The 20,465-nt window shown below is 39.3% G+C and overlaps 1 protein-coding gene across 5 annotated transcripts; it reads right to left on the bottom strand.

The window, feature by feature from the left end:
* Positions 1–658: 658 nt before the first annotated feature.
* On the bottom strand, positions 659–7,579 carry LOC100919034 (protein FAM170A). 5 transcript variants are annotated; one of them, XM_031950900.1, is made up of 5 exons: positions 7,101–7,579; positions 5,219–6,296; positions 3,926–4,007; positions 3,755–3,842; positions 659–2,901 (listed from the first exon to the last, which is right to left on the bottom strand). In XM_031950900.1, the coding sequence occupies exons 1-2, from the start codon at positions 7,168–7,170 to the stop codon at positions 5,560–5,562; spliced, it is 807 nt and encodes a 268-aa protein (XP_031806760.1). In that variant the 5' UTR covers positions 7,171–7,579; the 3' UTR covers positions 659–2,901; positions 3,755–3,842; positions 3,926–4,007; positions 5,219–5,559. The 5 variants fall into 5 exon arrangements, 3 of the variants coding, with proteins under 3 accessions (XP_031806760.1, XP_031806761.1, XP_003758122.1); XR_004231779.1 differs by lacking the exons at positions 5,219–6,296; positions 7,101–7,579 and adding an exon at positions 4,198–4,412; XM_031950901.1 differs by lacking the exon at positions 3,926–4,007.
* Positions 7,580–20,465: the final 12,886 nt, after the last annotated feature.

Below are 20,465 nucleotides of genomic sequence, written 5' to 3'. Positions count from 1 at the left end.
TGAGAAAGTATGTGTTTGTGTGTATGTGTACTTTCCCGACTCCCCTAGAACTCACATTACATACTCTATCCATTCCCGGTCAGACTATCACCTCCAACCATATTTTAAACTGCAATTATTTTTCTAATTCGATTTACCAGCAGCCCAAAGCCTTTCCATTGCACAGTGACATGATTGTCACCTTGTGGCTACGGAGGGGAATGACATCTCTTCAGGACACAGCCCCATAATTGGGATGTTTAACCACTGAGGATGTGCTGGAACAAACTTTGTGTTATCCTCCCAACTGACTTACTCCTGGCCAATCAGGAAACCTCCCAATTGCGGGCCCCACGTATATACTTTGAGTTAACTAATTTGTGCCTATAATAGGGACGGTGTTTCCATCATCTCAAACGATTAAAGAAAAATGATGGGATATGGAAGAAATCAATTTGGAGTCCAATTATAGGACCCTGGGGAGGAAGGGAATAAAGATTTATTAAGTATCTATATGTGTCAGGCACTGTGCTAAACCAATATTCGTTAATATTAGAATATTTTGGAATATTATCTCATTTGAGCCTTAAAAAAAATCTTGAGGGGTAGATCTTGCTATTATCCCCATTTCACAGATGAGGAAACTGAGGCAAGCAGTGTTAAGTGACTTGTCCAGGATCACACAGCTATTAAGTGTCGAGGTCGAATCTGAACTTGGGTCCTCCTGACTCTCCATACCCAACTTGCGGTAAACGGCCCCAACAAACTTCGCTGGCCAAGTCACTTACCTGTCTGGGCCTACAATTTCAGCTGTCAGATTAGACATGCCCTAAAGTCCCTTCCAACTCTGAATCCTGCCACCTGTGACCATCAGCCCAAACTCACAGTTCACCCTAGAGGGTCTACAAGAGACGGACCTGCTCCTCTTCTCCTGCAGGGTGACCGGCTGCCTCCCCTCAGGTCAGCTGCTATAAATATATTAGAACAAGTGTTAATAGGATCAAACAGCTGCCCTGTTTTCACTCAGGGGAGTGATCTCTCCAGTCAGAGGTTTAAATCAGGCCTCGGGCCAGCGTTCTCCATAGGCCATTTTCTCCCTGGCTTTCCATGACACATCAGATGGCCGAAGGGCCCAGGGCACCAAGGTTCTGTCCCATCTTGGTCACTAATTTGCTGTGAGACCTTGCACAAAAGGCTTCTCAGTTGGAGTAAGGAAAAGTTTGGATTACATATCACTTCTGGCTTTAACATTTTCTTCTTGTGTCTTCCACTCGCCTCCTCTTTGACAAGAAATCAACTTCTCTTTCTCTATAGGTTCACCTCCTAGGATTCATATGGGTTCAGACCCTTCTCCTGGCTGTGTCCTGCCCTTCTGCTCAGCAGCCTTCCCTCAGGGATGCCAAGGGCCTAAGCTTGGCTCCCAAATGCATCACCACATAGGCCACGACATTTGAGGATTGAAAGAGATGCAAGGAACCTCAAGAGCTGTCTCAATTCAGGCAACAGAAGGAATAATTTGGTCTGGTCCTTTGAGAAAGAAACAGTTTATTTTATAGATACGTTGTTTATTTTAAAGATTTTTAAGGAGGCTAATTCCCCATTTTACCACAGAAATCCCTTCCACATTTGGAAAATTCACAGAAAAATCTTTGGCCTTCCCTTTGTACCAGAGAAGAAGTCTGAATTATTATAGCATTAAAAGATAAACTACATTGCTTTACACAATACTATGTGTGTGTATGTGTGTGTTTCGTGCATTTCTGAGTTCTTAAATTTTTTCTGTGGCATCTGCCGGCTTTTGCATGTTATCTGCAGCTTCTGTAAAACTCCCCAAAAATTCTCATTTAATTTCTTATACCACTTTGCGATATATTGAAACTGCAGTGGGCAAAGTTGTGATGTGGAAGGGATAACCACACAATTTGTAAGCACAATTTAAACCCCAGGCTTCTTATTCCAGAACCTGGCCTTCTTTGACTGGACCCTAATGGTAAATTTCAGCCCTATGACTCAAGAGGCTGATTTCTCTCTCTCTGCATAGTGTGTTTCCTCTCTTCTTCTGCATGCAAATCTCAGTGAACACTAATTCATTCTTAGTAGTTCATGTGAATAGATCATTCTATATTTTTCTTGCAAAACAATAACCCTCTAAGTTTGGTGGTCTATGTATTATTTTTTTCCCTTTTTATATATTATGAAACTTAAGTTCAGATGAAGACCTTGACTTGGGTCAAGATCACAAGTGACAGTGCTGGGACTTTCAAAAGATCCTTCAACCCAGGCTTTGGAGTAGGTTGAGGGAAGAGGAGAGCAGAGAGGGAAAATTTTTAAAGATGAGACTGAAATTGGACCTTACATAGACTCAAAAATTTTAAGCTAGGGCCTTAGAGGCCCTCATTTTAGTTTAACTTTCTCATTTTACAGATGGGGAAATTGAGTTAGGTTTTAGGTGACTTGCCCAAAGTCATACAAGGAGAAAGTGGAAAACTCAGAATTTGAATCCAAGATCTCCTCACTATACATTAGGTTTCTGAAAGGGTAAGCAGTATTTTTTTTTATCAGTGCATAGGAGATGGGAAGCCATCCATGTGGGAGCAATGGCATAGATATTAGACATGTGGGAATGTGTGATGACTGTTGGCAGAATAGCTAAAAGAACAATTTTTCTGGAGAGAAAGGCTTATGGAGGGGAGTAGGACGACATGACAAGAAAGGTAGGGTGATGACACAGAATAGAGAGAGGACCTTAAGGAGCTTTTACCCTGTTGGCAGGGGGGAGCCATTAAAGGTTTTTGAGCAGGGGAGTGTCAGTCTCACATTTTCCTTAAGAATTATAGATTCTTCTCTCCTGCCAACTCTTTTCTTTCTTTTTTTCTTCTTTCCACTCAGTTTCATCTGTATAGAAGTCTTCATTTTGTTTACCTGTTTGTAAATCGAGAAATAGTAATTATTTGGGATACTATATATTTCTAAAATGCATCAGAAACTACTTTCACAAAAACAACTCACATTTACACAGCTTTTTAAAGCTTTCAAAAGACCTTCCTTGAAACATGGTGAGAAAGGCAATATATTGTTATTATAATTATTACCATTTTACAGAAGAGAAAACTGAAGCTCAGGGAAATTAAATGGAAAGTGTCAGTCATGACAAGGACCCAGTTTTCCTGGCTCCTAAGACGAGTCCTTCTTGCTTTTCCACCAACAACCCAACTGTGGTAGATTGACTCAAGTATATTCCTCTCATTGCCTGAGGCACAGATAAGGACTCAATGAACATGCCATCTCTAGTTTCTTGTCTGAATAGGCTTGTCCACTTATCAACAGTCCTACTTGCTCAGATTCTCATCACTGCTTGAGAACAAGGGACTGGGATGATCAGGAAAACTCTTCAGAAAAAAAGAAGAGATTTGAATTGGACTGAGAAAAGAACAGATAAGGGTTAGAAACACAAGAAGGGACACAGTGGAAAGAATACTAGACTGGAATCAGGTAGATTCATCTTCCTGAGCTCAAACCTGAGCTCAGACACTTATTAACTATGTGACTCTGGACAAGTCATTCAACCCTATTTGCCTCAGTTTCCTCATCTGTAAAATGAACTAGAGAAACAACAAATCACTCCAATGTTTTTGCCAAAACAAACAAATAAAAAACCCAGCAACTCCAAAATGGAGCCATGAAGAGTCAGACACAACTGAAAAGACAATTACTAGTCTCTAATCCTTATAAACTATCAAGACAGGATATAATTCACTGTGATCACAGTTCCAACCTGAAGAACTTCTTCTGCTCCAGCTGCAATCTGCTCTTGAACCAGGGTGTCTCATTTCTATTCCCAAATAGTGAGAGCTTCCACTGATCTAAAGAAACAACAAAAATCCTCATTATCAATAAATAGATGAAACCAATGAATCAATGAAAATATCTTTTATTAAGTGCTTACCATGTGATAGGCATTGTACAAAGCCTTGGGTGTGATATAATTACAAAAGGGAGACAGTCCTTGTCTTCAAACAGCTTGTCTCCTAATAGAGTAGGAAATACACAGAGAGGAGGGCTTTGGGTAGGGATGAGTTTTGTTTGGGGAAATCACCTAGAAATCTACCCATGAATGGAGACACTGAGGAGCTGACTGACACATCCTTTTAAGGAGTGTTGATTTGAATTTTATTTAACTTAAGAACATTATTCTAAGAAGGGGTTTATAGGGTTTACCAGAGTGTAGAAGGAGTCAATGCCATACATAAAGGTTAAGACATTGCTTGAATAGAACTGAATGTAAAAATAATAATGACACTTTCCCAAGCACTTTTCTCACAAGAAGCCTGCACGGTTGGTTGTGCAAAGATGATTTAATATTCTGATAGCTCTGTGATCTCATCAGTGCATGTCCTCCAGCAGTACATGTCATAATCTATTCCTATCTTCTCATCCTATATAGTTCTGGTCCATATCCTCCAGTGAATCCTTTCTCCCTTTCCTACCCGATTCCCTTCCCCAGAAGTTCTACCCAATCTGCTGGGGGCTTTTTACTAACTCAACATTTTTTAAAATGCAATTATCATCATCATCCCAATAAAATGACATATCAATATATAAAAGTGCCTCACAAACCTTAAGATACTATTTAACTGTAAGCTATTATCATTAGCCCATGTTTGCAAATTAAAAACTGAAGATGGATTAAGTGACTCTTAGGGTAACACAGCTAGGAAGTTCAGAACTGGGATTTGAAAACAAGCCTTCTGATTCTAAGGTCAATACCCTCTGTATGGTGCTACCCTGCCCCCTCTCATGGTTGATTCCTCAGAGCTTTAAGGACTCAGGGCACAAGGACATAATGTCTTAACTGAGACCCATAGCAGCATTCCACTGACTTTCTGTGAGATGCAGAATTTGATCTACTTCCAAGGGAGGCAAATATTGCTCATCCTCTATCAGAAACAAATGTATGGATGTGGAAAACTCTGATATATTACTTTGATACTTAGAAGCACTATGGCAAGTGGATGGAGGACCAGCCTATGAGTCTTGATGCTCTAGGTCCACACCCAATCCAAGACATACACTAACTGTATGTGATTCAGGCTAACATTTTGCCTCTCAGCACTTCAGGCAAAATTTTAAAGACCAGAAACCTGAGCACAGTTGCTATCAGCATTAGTAGAGGGAATTTCCTCACTTGAAACTTCTGATAGCGTGAAATTACAAATCTGGACCAAATGGGTACACTCACCATTTCCTCACAATAAAGACTATGAACTTTCTCTGTTCTGTTTTCCATTCTAATATGGAGATCAATCAGTCAATACAAAAATGAGACAATCCTATCCTTAAGGAGACTTGATGGTGTAGAGTCCATTCTTATTGGCCCTGCTCCTGGATTTGTTGTTCTCTTTCTTGTTCCCTGTGACTTTTGACCTCCTTCCAATGAGAGCTGGAGATGCTATAGCTGGTGGACTATTGGACCTGTGAGGGTTTCAAAGAGTTGTTGACTTGGGAATTAAAATGGGGTGACTGGTAGGAGTGTTTTGATAGAAGAACCAGAGTCCCCATAATCGAGTCACCCCCCCCAGCTCATTCCGCATCCTTGTCATGGTGCAACTCCATACTCTGAGTTTCACGGGAGGTGCGTCCATGTCGGCCTTTTCCTTTACCCTGGTCTTCACGTGGCTTACTTTGTTCTTTGGGGCTTTGAGTTAAATGTTCATCTTTGCCTAGAGGCAAATTTTTCTGGACTCTTCGTCTTTCATGGATTTTTTTGTTAAAAACATGGCAGCTAAATCCCTCCTTGGGACCAGATTTAGCATGTCTTTTGAGGTCCTCCAAAGTGAGGAATACCCGGCAGCAGGCCACACAACGGTAGCCATTGTCTGTTGTGACCATCCAATCAGGGATCTTTCTCCGTCGTCTTTCATCTGAAATCCTTGAAGGTCCTGGTACTTCCTCCTCTTTATAGTCTTCATTCATTTCATCCACATTTTTCTCCATATCAGCCAGAGCTTTGCCAGATAAGTTTTGGTAAGGAGACTCTAATCTGTTCTCTTCAGATGGGTTTAATTCATAAATTCGAGGTGCCCTCTGGATTGGCTCCATTCCAGTCTCAGTCTCCCATGCCACGGCCACTCCTTTTATAGTTTTCACCTGGATATAGTAGATGCACCCTTTACAATCAGTTTTGGGTGTTATGGCAGAAGAAGAGAAAGAAGAGGAAAATGAATAGTAGATAGAAGAATTCTCATTTTCTTGCTGGTTCTCAGCTTTGATCACCATACTTGGGCCAGGTCTAATTGGAGAATCTTCTCTCATATGCCCTGGGGAATTAAATAAATAATCTTTCACCTTTGCTTTCCCGAACCAGTTCTTGCCTGGAGGTATTTGTTGGGGAGGAGGAAAATTGATCTCATCTTCCACTCTTGCCCCAGCTTCCCACTCTGGGAGTTTGTCAATAAGAAGATTATCTATCTAACTAGGTCACTCAACCCACTACCCTGCTTCTCCCACTGAAAATTTTCCCAGATGTAGCCACCTTTGGCTATGTTTTCTTTTGTCCCTGGGGTTAGAGATTCTATCTGGAGTTCTGGGCTCTCCACCATTCTATCCCTTTCCAACCCCCAACAACCTCACTCCCAGCCTTATAAACCACTTTTTAACTTTCAATTCAAACAGTTATTCCTGATCTATGGGCCCTGGCCAAACCATTCTTAGCATTCCTTGCTTCCAGCAAGGACCCCTATCTTTCAGTATTCAATATCCTGTGCCCAAAGAGTCTCAGTTTGTCTCTTGCCCTTCCATAATTCCATTCAATATATCCCTGCTGGTCAGTCAGTGCCTCAAATGAGGAAACAGACAAGAGAGTGGAAAAGAAATCGAATATGTGCATTTCTGACTCTGTTTCACCTTAAAATTAAATTTCCATCTAACTGGTAGACATCCTCATAAAATGTCAGTAATAGCTATACTCAAAATGTAGTTCTGAATTTTTTACTTATCTCCACATCTTTCTTATCTTACACCATGAATTCCCTCCCTGTACTCCCACCACATTTTCTAGATACATCTTTCTAGAAAATGGATTAACTGAATTCAACCCTCTGCTCCTAGCCCTTCCATCTTACCTTCTCCTTCTTGTGATCCTTTTTCAGTACTCTTGACATATGATGACCCCTCTTCATATCTACGCTTCATGGTTTCAGATGCTGAGGAAGGGAAGGCCCCTAAAACTCACAGATCTTAATAGTGTATGGAGTCTTAGTTCTTCAAGAAATTTGGTAGAGGGAGTGGTCTTGTTCCCAACTATAGCGACTCAAAATCTCAAAATACCTAAGAGACAAAGCCAAAAGGATGGATCTGGGCAGCAACCCTCAGAGCTCACTCCACTCCTCTGTGGGGCTGTTATGATCCGAATGATCACCAGGGACCCTTCAGAATGTTGTGACCTCATCAGTGACACTCAATGATTCCATAGCTCTAGATTAAAATCAAACATTGGCAACAGCAAACCCTCACCATCCTGCTGCTCCCCAACTCCCAAGCAACCAGGTTTCCAAAGAACTTGGTCAATTTCCTAATTTTACCTCACAACATATAACTAGATTTAGGAACACAGAGCTTCCTGGGTAGCCAGGTAACACAGAGGATAGAGTGCTGTGCTTGAAGTCAGGAAGACTCATTTCCTTCAGTTCAAATCTGGCCTCAGACACTTCCCAGCTGTGTAATCTAGGGAAGCCATTTAATTCTGCCTCAGTTTCTTTATCTGTAAATGAGCTAGGGAAGGAAATGGCAAAAACCATTCCAGTATCTTTGTCAAGAAAACTTCATATGAGGTCACAAAGAGTTGGACATGACTGAACAATAGTAGCAAAAGCTTCCTGGACTTGGGAGAAATAATTTTTTCTTTCTTTTTTTTTCCCCTGAGGCAATTGTGGTTAAGTGACTTGCCCAGGGTCACAGTTAGGAAGTGTTACCTAAGACCAGATTTGAACTGAGGTCCCCTTGATGCTCTATTCACTGCACCATCTAGCTGCCCCTAAAAAGTAGTTTTTTCATCTGCCCAAAGAGTTTCTGATTCCTGCTTCTGATTCTTGCCTCCCACTTTCCTACTCACTTTGTATCTTTAATTTTCTGGACCAAGTATTTACATTTGGAGAGCCACTCCTAAATAACTAATAAGCTACAAATCATGACAAGTTTTGTTGAAATTTTGATTAGATATTATTGAAAAGCATTTATTGAAAACATAATGTGAAAACAGGGCAGAAGTTGACAGGACAGGGTGCATATTGTCCCTAAACCATTTTGCCCTCTGGAGAATAATACATTTAAAAAATCTTGTTATCTATGAAGATCTCGTGGAATTTAGGGGTGGGAAGTACATAGTGTACATCTGGGCAGGGAAGTCACAAATATGCTTCTTTTCCAAATTTGTGACCTGAAGTTCTCCTGCCCTAGTCCAACTTTTCAATCACTGCAGGTGACTATGGACAGCAGCTTTTTCAACTATATTACAGAAACTCCCTCTATCCCTGTTCCCCAAAGTGAACTTTTTATCTCTTTCCTCCTACTTCCTTAATAACTATTGTCAGAAGTCTAATATGCTTTTTTCTCTACTTCTTTCTAAACTTCGCCTCCACTCATTTTATACAAAGAAAACAAACTTAATCAATTGAAAATTCTTATAAAAGTGGATTACAAAGATGCAATTATTCTAACAATTCCACAAGAACATGGACATGATTAAATTGCTAAGGGGGCGGGGGAGAGGGAGTTTGGTTTACTCAGACCCATTTCTTCTGACATTATGGTTTTTATTGCTGTTCAATTGAGTCTGATTCTTTGTGACACTTTTTGATGTTTTCTTGATAAAAGATGATGTAGTAGTTGGCCATTTCCAGCTCATTTTACAGATAAAGCAACTGAGGCCAATGAGTTATGGCCCTTATTAAAATTATAGGCCTACTATAGATTCCTTTACTCCTGTTTCTTTTAGTTTGTTGGGTTATTTTTCTTTCTTTCTTTTTTAAGACTATCAGGCTCTCTTCTTTGGCTTGTGCATGTGTGTGCACACACACACAATTTCATTCTGTCGCTGATCATTTAGGAGTCTATTTGAAAGTCTTTGACATAAATGGTTGTTAGTTATTTCCTCTGACATCACAGTGGAAGTATCATAGGTTGTTTCTCCAAAGTCCTACTTCAGTTACCAACTCACAAAGGTCCTCATCAATCAATATCTAGGATTATTTGATTTATTATAATTAAGTTGTTTAGAATCTCGTTATGCCATATATTCAAACTCCTTTTTTCTTTTCTTTCTGCAAGGCAATTGGGCTTAAGTGACTTGCTTAGGGTCACACAGCTAGTAACTGTTAAGTGTCTGAGGCCAGATTTGAATTCATATCCTCCTGACTTCAGGGATGGTGCTTTATCCACTGTGCCATCTAGCTGCTCCTGTAGAATATAAACTCCTAGAGAGTAGAGACTTATTGCTTTGTTTTTTTTTTCATTTATATGCCCAACACATAGTACAGTAACTGGTACATAGTAGACAATAAGTATTCATGAGAGGTACTGTTTAAAATTCTGCATCTTACAATCTTTCTCTTGGAAGGTAGATGTATAACTGCCTCAAAAGAAACATTGCTTTTAAAAGATAGCTGCCCAAATTCCAAAAGAGTTGTGGTGGAAAGTGACATCTGCATACAGAGAGAACTGTGGAGACAATACTTATCAAAGCATAGTATTTTCATTTTTGTTGTTGTTGTTATTGTTTGCTTGCTTTATTTTTTCCTTTCTTGTATTTTTCCCTTTTTGATCTGATTTTTCTTGTGTGGTATGATGAACATGGAAATATATTTAGAATAATTGCACATGTTTACCCTATATAGGGTTGCTTGCTGTCTTGGGGAGAGAGGCGGGAGGAGAGGGAGAGAGAAGAAGAAAAATTTGCAAATACAAGATTTTGCAAAGGCAAATATTGAAAAGTACCTCTGCATTGGAAAAATAAAATACTGTTTAAAAAAAAAAAAGATAGTTGCTCACACTGAACCCAAATGTAAATGTGAAAACCCTGTCCTGATCTAGGTTGGAATGGGAAACTGCCATTTTGTTTTTTGATAAATCTCTTGAGAGTCTGAGTAGTCCTTTCTACAATGGCCTGTCCTGTGGGGTTCTCTCTCACAAATTCTGTGATTAACATATCAGTAATCTCTGTTTCTCCTATCCTTCTAGTGATAGCAGTTTGTAGTCTTCCTACAAAGTTTGCAGACTGCTCTGTTGGGCCCTGGATAATCTTAGAAAATGACTCTCAGGAGCCAAGATGGTGGAGAGGACACATGCTTCTTTCTGATCTTCTACGACACTCATCTAATTACCAAGTCCAGCCCCTTAATTAGTTCTAGACTGGCAGAATTCACCAATATTGGGAGTGCAACAAATTACCACAGAAGATAATTTTGAAGATTACCAGAAAAAGTCTGTTTCAGTTGGCCACAGAGGGAGGTGGCCAGGCACAAGCAGGCCGAGCATGGACACCAGCGTACGCTGTGCAGATTCCACACTTTGAAGAATATAGGGGGAGGATTCTATGCGGTGTTGTCTACTCTGCCCTGGTTGCAAGCCAGTAGATCAGCAGAGAAGTTATAAAATATCCAACACAAACACAAAAGGTAAATAGTGAATCCCAAAGCACTGGATCTCATGGGACCTGGCCATGCCCTCCCAGCACCAGGAATGTAGTACAGCTGCTTCCACTTGTAGAGGAAGCTTGGAAAATCTTTTCTGCCCTAAAAGCAACCCTTAAATTTTTTTTAAAGTAAAAAGGCAAAGAAAACTCTTATCATAGACAGTTTTTATGGTGAAAGAGGACAGATTTCAAACCCTGAGGAGACTAAAAGCAGATTGTCTCCAGATGAAGCTCCCAAGGGTGACTTAAATTGGTTCCCACACAAGGTTCTCTTAACAGAAATTTAAAAGGATCTTAAAAGAGAGCTAGAAGAAAAATGGGGAAAGGAAATGAAAACTTTGAAAGAGGGTTTGGAAAAGGAATATAACTCATTAAAAGATAGATTTGACAAAATGGAAAAAGAAATCAACTCCCTGAAAAACAGAATTTGTGAAATGGAAAAAAAAAATTCCAAGAACAAAACAACTCATTTAAAAATTCAATTGGACAAATACAAAAAGAAGTAAAAGAAGTAAAAAAAGTAAATGAAGAAAATAATTCATTAAAAATCGGAACTGAACAAATAGAAATGAATGACTCAATGAGACATCAAGAATCAGTCAAGCAAAACCAAAAAAAAAAAAAATTGAAAATGATTCTCCTTTGACCTGATGACCAGGTATGCTGTTCCATGCTCTAATACAGCAGCTACAATTTGTTCATAAGCACCTATGGGATACTGAATCTTCTGCAAAGTATCAACAAAAATTCCTGTTCTATTTAATTGTTCAAATGTAGCTTGTATTTGAGCACCTGGTGGTTCTCCCAAATTAACTAATAATCAGAGACATCTTCAGGTACAAAGAGAAAACATTTCTTTAGTTCCTGCAGGGAGAGGCCCAGGTAGCAACACTTGGGAGCCATCCTAACTCCTACCATGTGCTGGTGGAACCTGACCAGCTTTCAGCTTGTTGGGATTTAAATAGCAAAAGACCCAAGCCTTTTCATTGGATAGACTAAAAGGAAATAACTATCCTTGACCAATGGTCACCAATGTTGTCTGCTTCCTGTGGGTCACATCACTTCCTATAAGTTCACTGACTTAGGGTCTGAACTTCCAGCTCTGGGAATAAGGATCATGTGACTTAGGCCTAGTCTCATAGATTGAGAAAACTTCATCCCATCAGTCCCATTCAATTCCCCCTCTTTTTCATCCATTTGAAGATTTCTCACTCCAATATATTTATCTTCCACTAGGGCATCTTTGTGACTGGGGTCTTCAGGCTGGTCCCTCTTCAATATTAACTGTCATCTGCCCTCTACCATTTAGAACCAACCCCCACACACCAGTGGAAGCTTTCAGAAAGCACTGTAGCTACTCTTGAACTTGGCTAAATCTTGAACTACTCTAATGATTAAGTGCATAAGCAAGCGGGTGCTTAAAACAATGAGCAGGAATCAGACCCCTCTTCCACCAGTCATCACAGAACAGATTGGCGTCTGGCATCCATAGAACTCCAGCATGTGGAGGCCTGGGGGCCTCAGGGCCATTGTCACATCATTCACCTCAAGCAGTCCAGACCCAGACTCATCTGGGACAAAGGGACAAAGGTCTCATCTTCTGGAGCTGCTTCAGGCTGACCAGGGGTGTGGATCCGGCCCTGCCTAGTGGGTCGCGACTGAGGAGGGTAGATGAGTGAGTTATAGGTGACAGCAACAGCAGCATCTGGTGCTGAACATCAGAATCAGGTTTCAGGTGATTTTAAGCTGACTAAGTGATTGGAATTTCATGACTCAGAGTCTGGAAGAAGCAACTCTCACAAGTATATTAAAAATACAAGGACTATATATAAGCAAAAGAGAAAGAATAAACAGAAGTGGAGTTAGTATGAGGGTTACTAGGAGTAGTAACAGTAACCAGAAACCCACTCAGAGGAAGACTAGGGGGAAGATGAGGCTATCATAAATGCCTGCATCTGTAGAGGGCTGAAACGATTGAATTCAATGCACTGCGGTCAGGACTGCTGAGCACTTGAGGCTAACATCTGATTGGACGACACTCTATGGGCATATGCTTGGAAAATGGTCCTTTCCATTATCCGTACTGGCTCAATGATTGCTATATAGAAGATTGTAGGAGGGACTAGGGGGTGGATTAAGATGAGTGAGGGATACACTCTTGGCCATAGACGAGGAGAAGGTGGTTGTAGAGAATCTACTTCTATCCTGTTCAACACTGATTCTAAGACCAAGAATAAAGACTGAGAACTTGTGCTTATCCTGACTCTGGCTGATTCTGTGGTATCCTGGGTGTTAGCGCGGTTGTTACAACCATCCAAACAGCTTTTCCTAGGATAAATACCAAAGAATGTTTTCCCAAATTCCTGATTTTGTTTCCTCAAAGGAGTAGGTGCAATGGGTGGAACATGTGCCCTTCAGTGACTATGATGCCCCCTAGCAGAAATCCTCAACCTTACAAGGGAAGGCTTTTACCCAATTATTACAGGTATTAACAAAACTGAAAGCAGTTTGAAGCCCCTGCAAGGGGGCACATGTGCGGGCCTTTTTGACAGTCCTTTCGGAGTTTACTTGCCTGGGAACTACAAAAAGGAATGCAGGAGTCAAGAGTTGGGGAATTAAAGGTGTCATGGTCAGGGTTTTACAGGCAGCTGATCTCTAAGCCTGTGTCCCTTCACCTGAAGTGAATTCCCCTTCCTTTAGGAAAAAAACAGAAACCTCTCTAGGTCCATGGACAGCTGGCAGTAATTGTCCCTCTCCTTCCCTCCCTACCCCCCTTCTATTAACATAGAGTGTAAAAGGCTCTTAGGCAGATTAGTTTAGCTTTCAGGATCCTAAAAACCTTGACCTGATCAGCATGTGCTAAGATTGTCTGCTTCCTTTGTCAGTAAGCAAAAGGGAAAGTGGGAGTGGCCCCAAATACTTAGACAAAATAGGCCTTCAGACAAAGAAACTCTAGCCCCAGGAAACAAAAGAGTTAAAAGATTTTATAGCAGCAACCAGAGAATCCTCCAGGGCTGGGTTGCAAATCAGAATATCATCTATATACTTGTATTATGCCTTCTATCTTCCACTGGCCACTTGCTTTGATTACAGAAATTTGCTTATATAAGAGGAAAAATCAGGGTCATGATTTAAAAAGGATCAAAACTGGTCCTTCAAGTCTTGACCTAAGAGCACATACAGGATAAAATATCCTTAACTGTTTTACTTCAAGGAACTTTTCTAATTTTTAAGAATTCCACCTTAAGCCAGACTCAGAAATAATCAGGTCCAGTTCTTATCTAAAAAGAATACCACTGGGAATTTGAGTCAGAAGGATCCTAACTTCAGCAGAGGTCAAGATCATCCTCCTAATTCATTCCTATATACTAACTTCCACTTGTAACAAGTTCTTCTGAGTAGCTTGTGGCATATTCCTTTCAGATGGTGGATCACTAGCTTGATCATCAGACAGTTATACCTGAATTTAAAACTCCAAATATCAGCTGCAGTCCCAAGAGATTTTTTCTCCAATAGCAATTCTCATTAGTCAAAGCTTCAGATGAATCTAGCTCTCAGGGATCACAGTAATAGCATATTTCTTATATCTAAGTAGATGGTTTTAAGTTGAACATTACACAAATCATTTTGCTTTTAAAATGCCCAGTACATAGAAAAATTCTAAATTGCATATTGTCCATAACAGAAACATGTTCAAAGGGACAAAGGCAAAAAATATTATTCTTAGAGTTCCTTTAAATAATAAATATAACTTTAAGATGACTCAATACAATCAATTAAAACTCATACAGAAAATAAAATATCTTAATTTCACATAAAATAACTTTATTGGAATTAGCAATTACTTCATTATTAAAAAATGTTAAGTCAAATTCCTTTGATTGAGGAGGATAAACTTTTTGAAAATAGCCCTATCAACTTATCAATTCGGGTTAAAATTCTGCTTTAGGTTTTTGTTATATTCCTTGAACAAGGAGACCATTATGCACTTAGATAAACATTAAATAATTTGTTAAAGACAGATGGACACCTTAGTAGAAATAAATTGTTTTCAGAAAACTTGTGGTTCCAACAAACCTCTTAGAGCAACTACAGACTTGAAAAATAAAAATAAAAGTGTTATTAACGCCATGTAAATGTAGGTTGTTATTTTAAACAATATAAACAATTAATGTTTCAACCAGCAAGGGATAGGAGAGCTTCAAAGAGCTGTAGTTTGTTAAAAAAAATAAAAAATAAAAAAATAAAACAGCAGCAGCTACACGTGGTCAGGGAGGGCTAAGTTAGGCTGTCATCTGATTTGATAAGGTCCTCTTACCCCTTCCTTCACTACACATGTAAACCCTTCCTCCACTCCATATGGCATTTCTCCCAACTCCACCATGCTTCCCAAACCCCACTTCTCACAGCTAGCTCTTTTTAGGGTGCCAAGTCCTCCAGGATTCAGCCTGCCAGCCAAAGACAGGCTCCAACCTCATGGAGTGTCTCCTTTCCCTTGGCAAATGGCAAGTTCCACTAGGAACTTGCCCCTTTCTATCCAACCTAACTTTTCTCCCCTTTTCCAACATGCTATGTTTCTCTCTCTCTCTTTTCCCCTTATTTCAAACACGCCATTTTCCTTTCTCTTTCTTCTCTCTCTCTCACATCATCTCTTCCCCCTGTAACTATTCCCATCTCTCTCTTCTTCTGATTCCAATATACTCTCTCCTTCTCCAACATACTCTCTTTCTCTAACGTACTTCCCAACCAATAACCCTTCTAATTAGATGCTTCATTCTATTAATTGCTTTTGCAAATCAATTTTTCTTGTCTCTGTCTTTAAATCACTTTTTTTAACTTTAAAATTTAAGATTCATAATTAAATAACTTTGGACCAAATTTCATAAAACTTATACATATATGTTAAGTCCCTCTACTCACCCAGAGGGTCTACAGCTGGGTTTCTTACCATTCCAGGTCTTTGTACATCTCTGGCACAGCACTCCTCTAGCTGTGTTCCTCCGCACAGAACACCTGTGGCACACCAGATTGTTTGGCACAGCAAGTATTTATTATGCACTCTACATTTTCTCTCCATAACTCCTTCTCCTCTGGTGCAGTTACAATGCTTTTATAGACCCCCCCTCACATCCTGCCCAGCTCGTATATCCTCCTCTTCCCTGCCATGTTGCAAGCTACTCCGAGCTAGTTATCAATCTTTAAGTAAACACCCTATTCTTCCGGCCATTTTTCTGCCACCTACATACTTTATTGCCATGTACCCAACAACTCTTTTTTCTTGTTTAGCGGGTACCACTCATATACCATGGAAAAGAGATCCTGTTCACAGTATAGATATGGAGAGAAGGCTCAATCCGTTCATGAAGCAGGGAATTCCCGGATATCCTTAACCCTACCATGCTACCTGCTGTCTGTACCTCTTAATCCATGACAGTAATATTTAACTCTCTGGGCGGTGCTCTGGGTCGGGGGTGCCAGTCAGCAAAAGCAGACACACTAGCACGGTGTGCAAAGGACACTATACATGATATCAAACACGGGGTGCATAAACAGAGTAATATTAATACTACTACAAATAAAATAACAGAGAATAACCAATGTGGGATAGGAAACATATGAGAATGTATCCAGTCAATTAAATCTTGCCTTGCATCAGCTAGTAAAACAAATTTTTCCTGTAAAGCATTTAAATTTTTTACTAATTTTGCTAATTCTTCAATTTGGTTAGATACATCGACAGTCAATAAGGCTCCTCTTAGATGTACACTAATCCAAGTATTATTGAGAGCTGTATCATCCAGGGCAAAGGAGTAACACATATAGGGTGGTAAGCATAATGACATGGTATAGATTGTAACAAATTTTGAAGGACCAATTCCTCTCCCAACCATTCTACAGTTAATTCCAAAGCATTTATTTCTGCCTGTAAGGCAACATCTATATCTAATTGGCGTTTTCACGCTCTTATTTCTGCCACCATGAAGGACTGTAATTCTGAAGCAAGATATCCTATTTGTTCTACCAGTTGTTGTATCTGGAATTCTAAGAAGACCTCAATTGCCAGTGTAACAATGCCAAAAATTAATCCATCTAGTTCTCTTTTAGTTCTTTTAAATATTTGTCTAACCTTAAGTCATTGCAAATCAGATGGGTATTGAGCCCAAGGCTTTGCCGCCTTAACAGGCACAAGAGCATAAGAGGGTTGTTTCATAAGAAAAATATAAGGATAAGCCACTTCAGAGGTTATCACATTAGACAAAATACAATCGATGACTTCAGTTACATAACGATCCCCTTGTGTTGTAATAGTTACTTCTTGATAAAACATAAAGGCATAATTTGTTGGAGCTTTCACTATACCTGTGAATCAGTACCTGAGTGTGGTACAGTTCCAGGTTCCCCCATCCCAATCTCTTTGTGACACATAATGAATTTCTCTGCTTCTCCCCCAAAGACTTTATCTAAATCATGTTGGGTAAAATCAAAACAAGTTATATCTCTTCATTCTATTTCACTATAATACAAACATAGTGTAGCATTCACATGAGAAGAGAAACCCAGTCCAATCTTCCAAATGTTTTTATGGATGATGTTATATTGTACAGCTGTAGGTACTGGAGCAGGAAGTTGTTGGAGCAAAGAACGATTGGTTACAGCTCCATCCTTAAAATGTAAAACAACATCAAGCTCATACTGACTGGCATTTAATTGTGTATATGGATATGAAGAACAAGGTATAAGCAACACCCACGCCGCGGAGGTCCTAAAGTATAGGGAGGTAAAAGTTCCTGCACGTCATTTGTCTACTTTTTCATTATGAGGAATGGTGAACATATCAACACTAAGATGTAAAGGATGATGTCCCAATTCAGGTGCTTGGTGAAAGTCACCACTGACTTGGTGTGTGATTAACGTAATGCAACCCTTGGGTGTCCCTGTATGTGTTGAAAAAGCCCAACATATGGGAGGAGAATAACTAATAAATGTCGCATTTGGTACATGTATTGTATTTGCAGATGTCATTCCTGTCTTATAATCACCAATTAACTTGGATGCTTTCCCATAGATATCAAAGTCAGGAGTATTCTGACCCCATCCCACAACCTGTACAATCAGTGGACTTGGTATTACATCCCAGGTCTGTTGTCCTTCCTTGTCCACTTCCCTCTTTACTGGTGATACTAAGGAGGACCACGGAATTCTTGCCTCAGTTCCTCAGTACACAGTGAGTGTACTGGCTACTGTCATCAGTATGAAAAGTTCAGTTATCACTGATATTTCTTTCTTCTGTGTCCATTGTTGACTCCTCTTGTGTATTGATATCTTTTTTGACATGGTTTCTCCTTCACTTTGTCCTTGTACTGCATTCCTGTCTGCTCCCTCTCCACAAATTCTGATGTTTCTGACATGAACCCAGTATTCTTGTCCCTTTTCTTCTGCATCTGAAATGGTAAGAACATACCCTGGTCCCCACAACTTAACTATCCCTGGTGCTACCCATGTGCCATCTTTCTTTTTCCATAACACTCTATTAATTTTATCCTTTTGTAGTTGTTGGTGTTGTACTTTTGTGATAGACTGTGTCCTTTCAAATGTGTGCCAAAAAACGAATGGCTGGCATCAGCTCATTGGCAGAAAATTGTAAATAATTATATGTAAATACTACTTTGTCTAACATACTTTGGGTTAATCGACTCTTCGGTCTATCCCATGATACTCCCTTTTCTTGTTTAACAAGGAGTGTTTAAAGCAATGGCCTGACCTGTGGGATTATAAGGAATATCTGTCACATGAGTGATGCCAAATTCAGAACAGAAGGACTGAAAACCTTTTGAGGTGTAAGAAGGCCCATTATTCATCTTTATCTGTTGAGGCACACCAATGGAGGCAAAACAATGGTGTAAGTGAGAAATAACATGTTTTAGTGCCTCTCCAGGTTGAAGAATAACTACTATAAAATTAGAATGAGTATCCAGTTACATGAACACACTGTGACCTCCAATGGGTAACATCCATTAGGCTTATCTCCTTTTGGATTATGATTATTATCACATTTATATGGGGCAAAAGGAATACATTTTAAACACCTCTTTATTATCTCTGAGGCTTGTTTCGTTATTCCATACAATCTTCTTAATGATCTAGCTGATAAATGTAAATTATCATGAGCACATTGGGTTGATTATACAGCATTGAGCACTTCGCAATTATATAAAGCAGAATCAACAATCTTGTTACCTTCAAATATTGGTCCTTTACCATCTGTATGTGATCTAACATGTAGAATATATATGGCAGATTCTAAAGCAAACAAAAATTGTTGAGTATGATGTAAGAATTGAGCAATAGTGGAATGGCGGAGATCAATAATAGCATTCGGTAAATTCTTAACTACTAAATAAGCATACTGACTATCTGTAATGATATTAAAATGTGGGGGAATATGTTGTAATACATATAGAATAACATAGAATTCATTTTTCTGAGTAGAGTCATAAGGAGTTGATAAAACGTGTAGAGCTTTCATGGAAGGTATATAAAAACTAGCTCTATGATCTTTTGTAGCGTCTGTAAAAATATTAGGACCATTGACAGGAGTTACACTAATCACAGGGGGAGGAATAGTTATATCAAGTTGTTAATATAATTGGGCAACCTTTGGTAACTTAACGTTAGAAAGAGAACAAAAAGACAATAAAGGGTCCCACCCTTCAAAAGTGATAAATGAATAATAGGAGGGTCTACTTGTCAATAAAATACCTCTTTGTACTACTTCTGGCAAAAATTGATATAAGGCCTGATTTCTATTAGTTAAAATTCTAATTGGTTTTTGGGGATATATCCACTCAATAACTCCTGAATCCTGAAAGAAAACTCCGAAAAATGGAGAGTCTTGTAAAAGAACAAATCTAAGAGGTAATTTTGGATCCCATCTAATAGTAGACAGGGTTATGTGCTTCATAATTTGTTGTATAGTTGCCTTTGCCTCTTCAGTCCATTGTCTGGGTGATTTCAAATCTGAAGAGCCTTTCAAAATATCATATAAAGGATGCATAAGTGTTGGGGGAATAGGAACAGTAGTTCTTAGGTATTGAATATTCCCCACTAATTTTTGGAAATCATTCAAGGTATTATAATCCAATTTAAGCTTAGGAAGTACCCTAATTATATAAGTTTCATGTAAAACATGCCCTAAATAATGAAAAGGAGGTTCAGTTTGGATCTTCTCAGGGGCTACAATCAAACCATAAGTAGCCAAATGTTCCATCATATCATGTAATAATGCTTGCATTTGCTCCTCAGAGGGAGTGGCTATTAAAATGTCATCCATATAATGAAGGACAACAGAGGAGGTATAGCGACCTCGTAGTGGTGATATTATTTGATCAAATACCATTGGCATATAGTTGGACTATTTGCCATACCTTGTGGGAGAACCTTCCATTGATATCGCTGAGATAGCTGTTGCAAATTTATGGCAGGTACCAAGAAAACAAATGTTTCCCTATCTTCTGGATATAAAGGAATAGAATAAAAACAGTCTTTAATATCCATGATGGCTATAACATATCCCTGGGGTATTATATTGGGAAAGGGTAAGCCAAGTTGAAGAGCACCTAAATTCGCGCTTGCATAATACTGTTTACAACCCTAAGGTCAGTTAACATTCTCCAGACTCCACTTTTCTTTTTTATGACAAAAACAGGGGAATTATAAGGGCTGTAAGAGGGCTCAATATGGTGTTTATCCAATTGTTCTTGTACAATTTCATGTAAAGCAGCTAGCTTTTGAGAAGTTA

Source organism: Sarcophilus harrisii, chromosome 2 (assembly GCF_902635505.1).
Source record: "Sarcophilus harrisii chromosome 2, mSarHar1.11, whole genome shotgun sequence".
Classification (NCBI taxonomy): Eukaryota; Metazoa; Chordata; class Mammalia; order Dasyuromorphia; family Dasyuridae; genus Sarcophilus; species Sarcophilus harrisii.
Note: the sequence above shows the minus strand (reverse complement) of the source record. Positions and strands in the feature narration are given on the sequence as shown.

Excerpts from the sequence above, each read along its gene's own strand:
- LOC100919034 (XM_031950900.1), bottom strand. The coding sequence starts at position 7,170 with ATGAAGCGTAGATATGAAGAGGGGTCATCATATGTCAAGAGTACTGAA. Across the intron at positions 6,297-7,100 it reads AGGATCACAAGAAGGAGAAG|GGCATATGAGAGAAGATTCT; the intron begins GTAAGATGGAAG and ends TTAATTCCCCAG.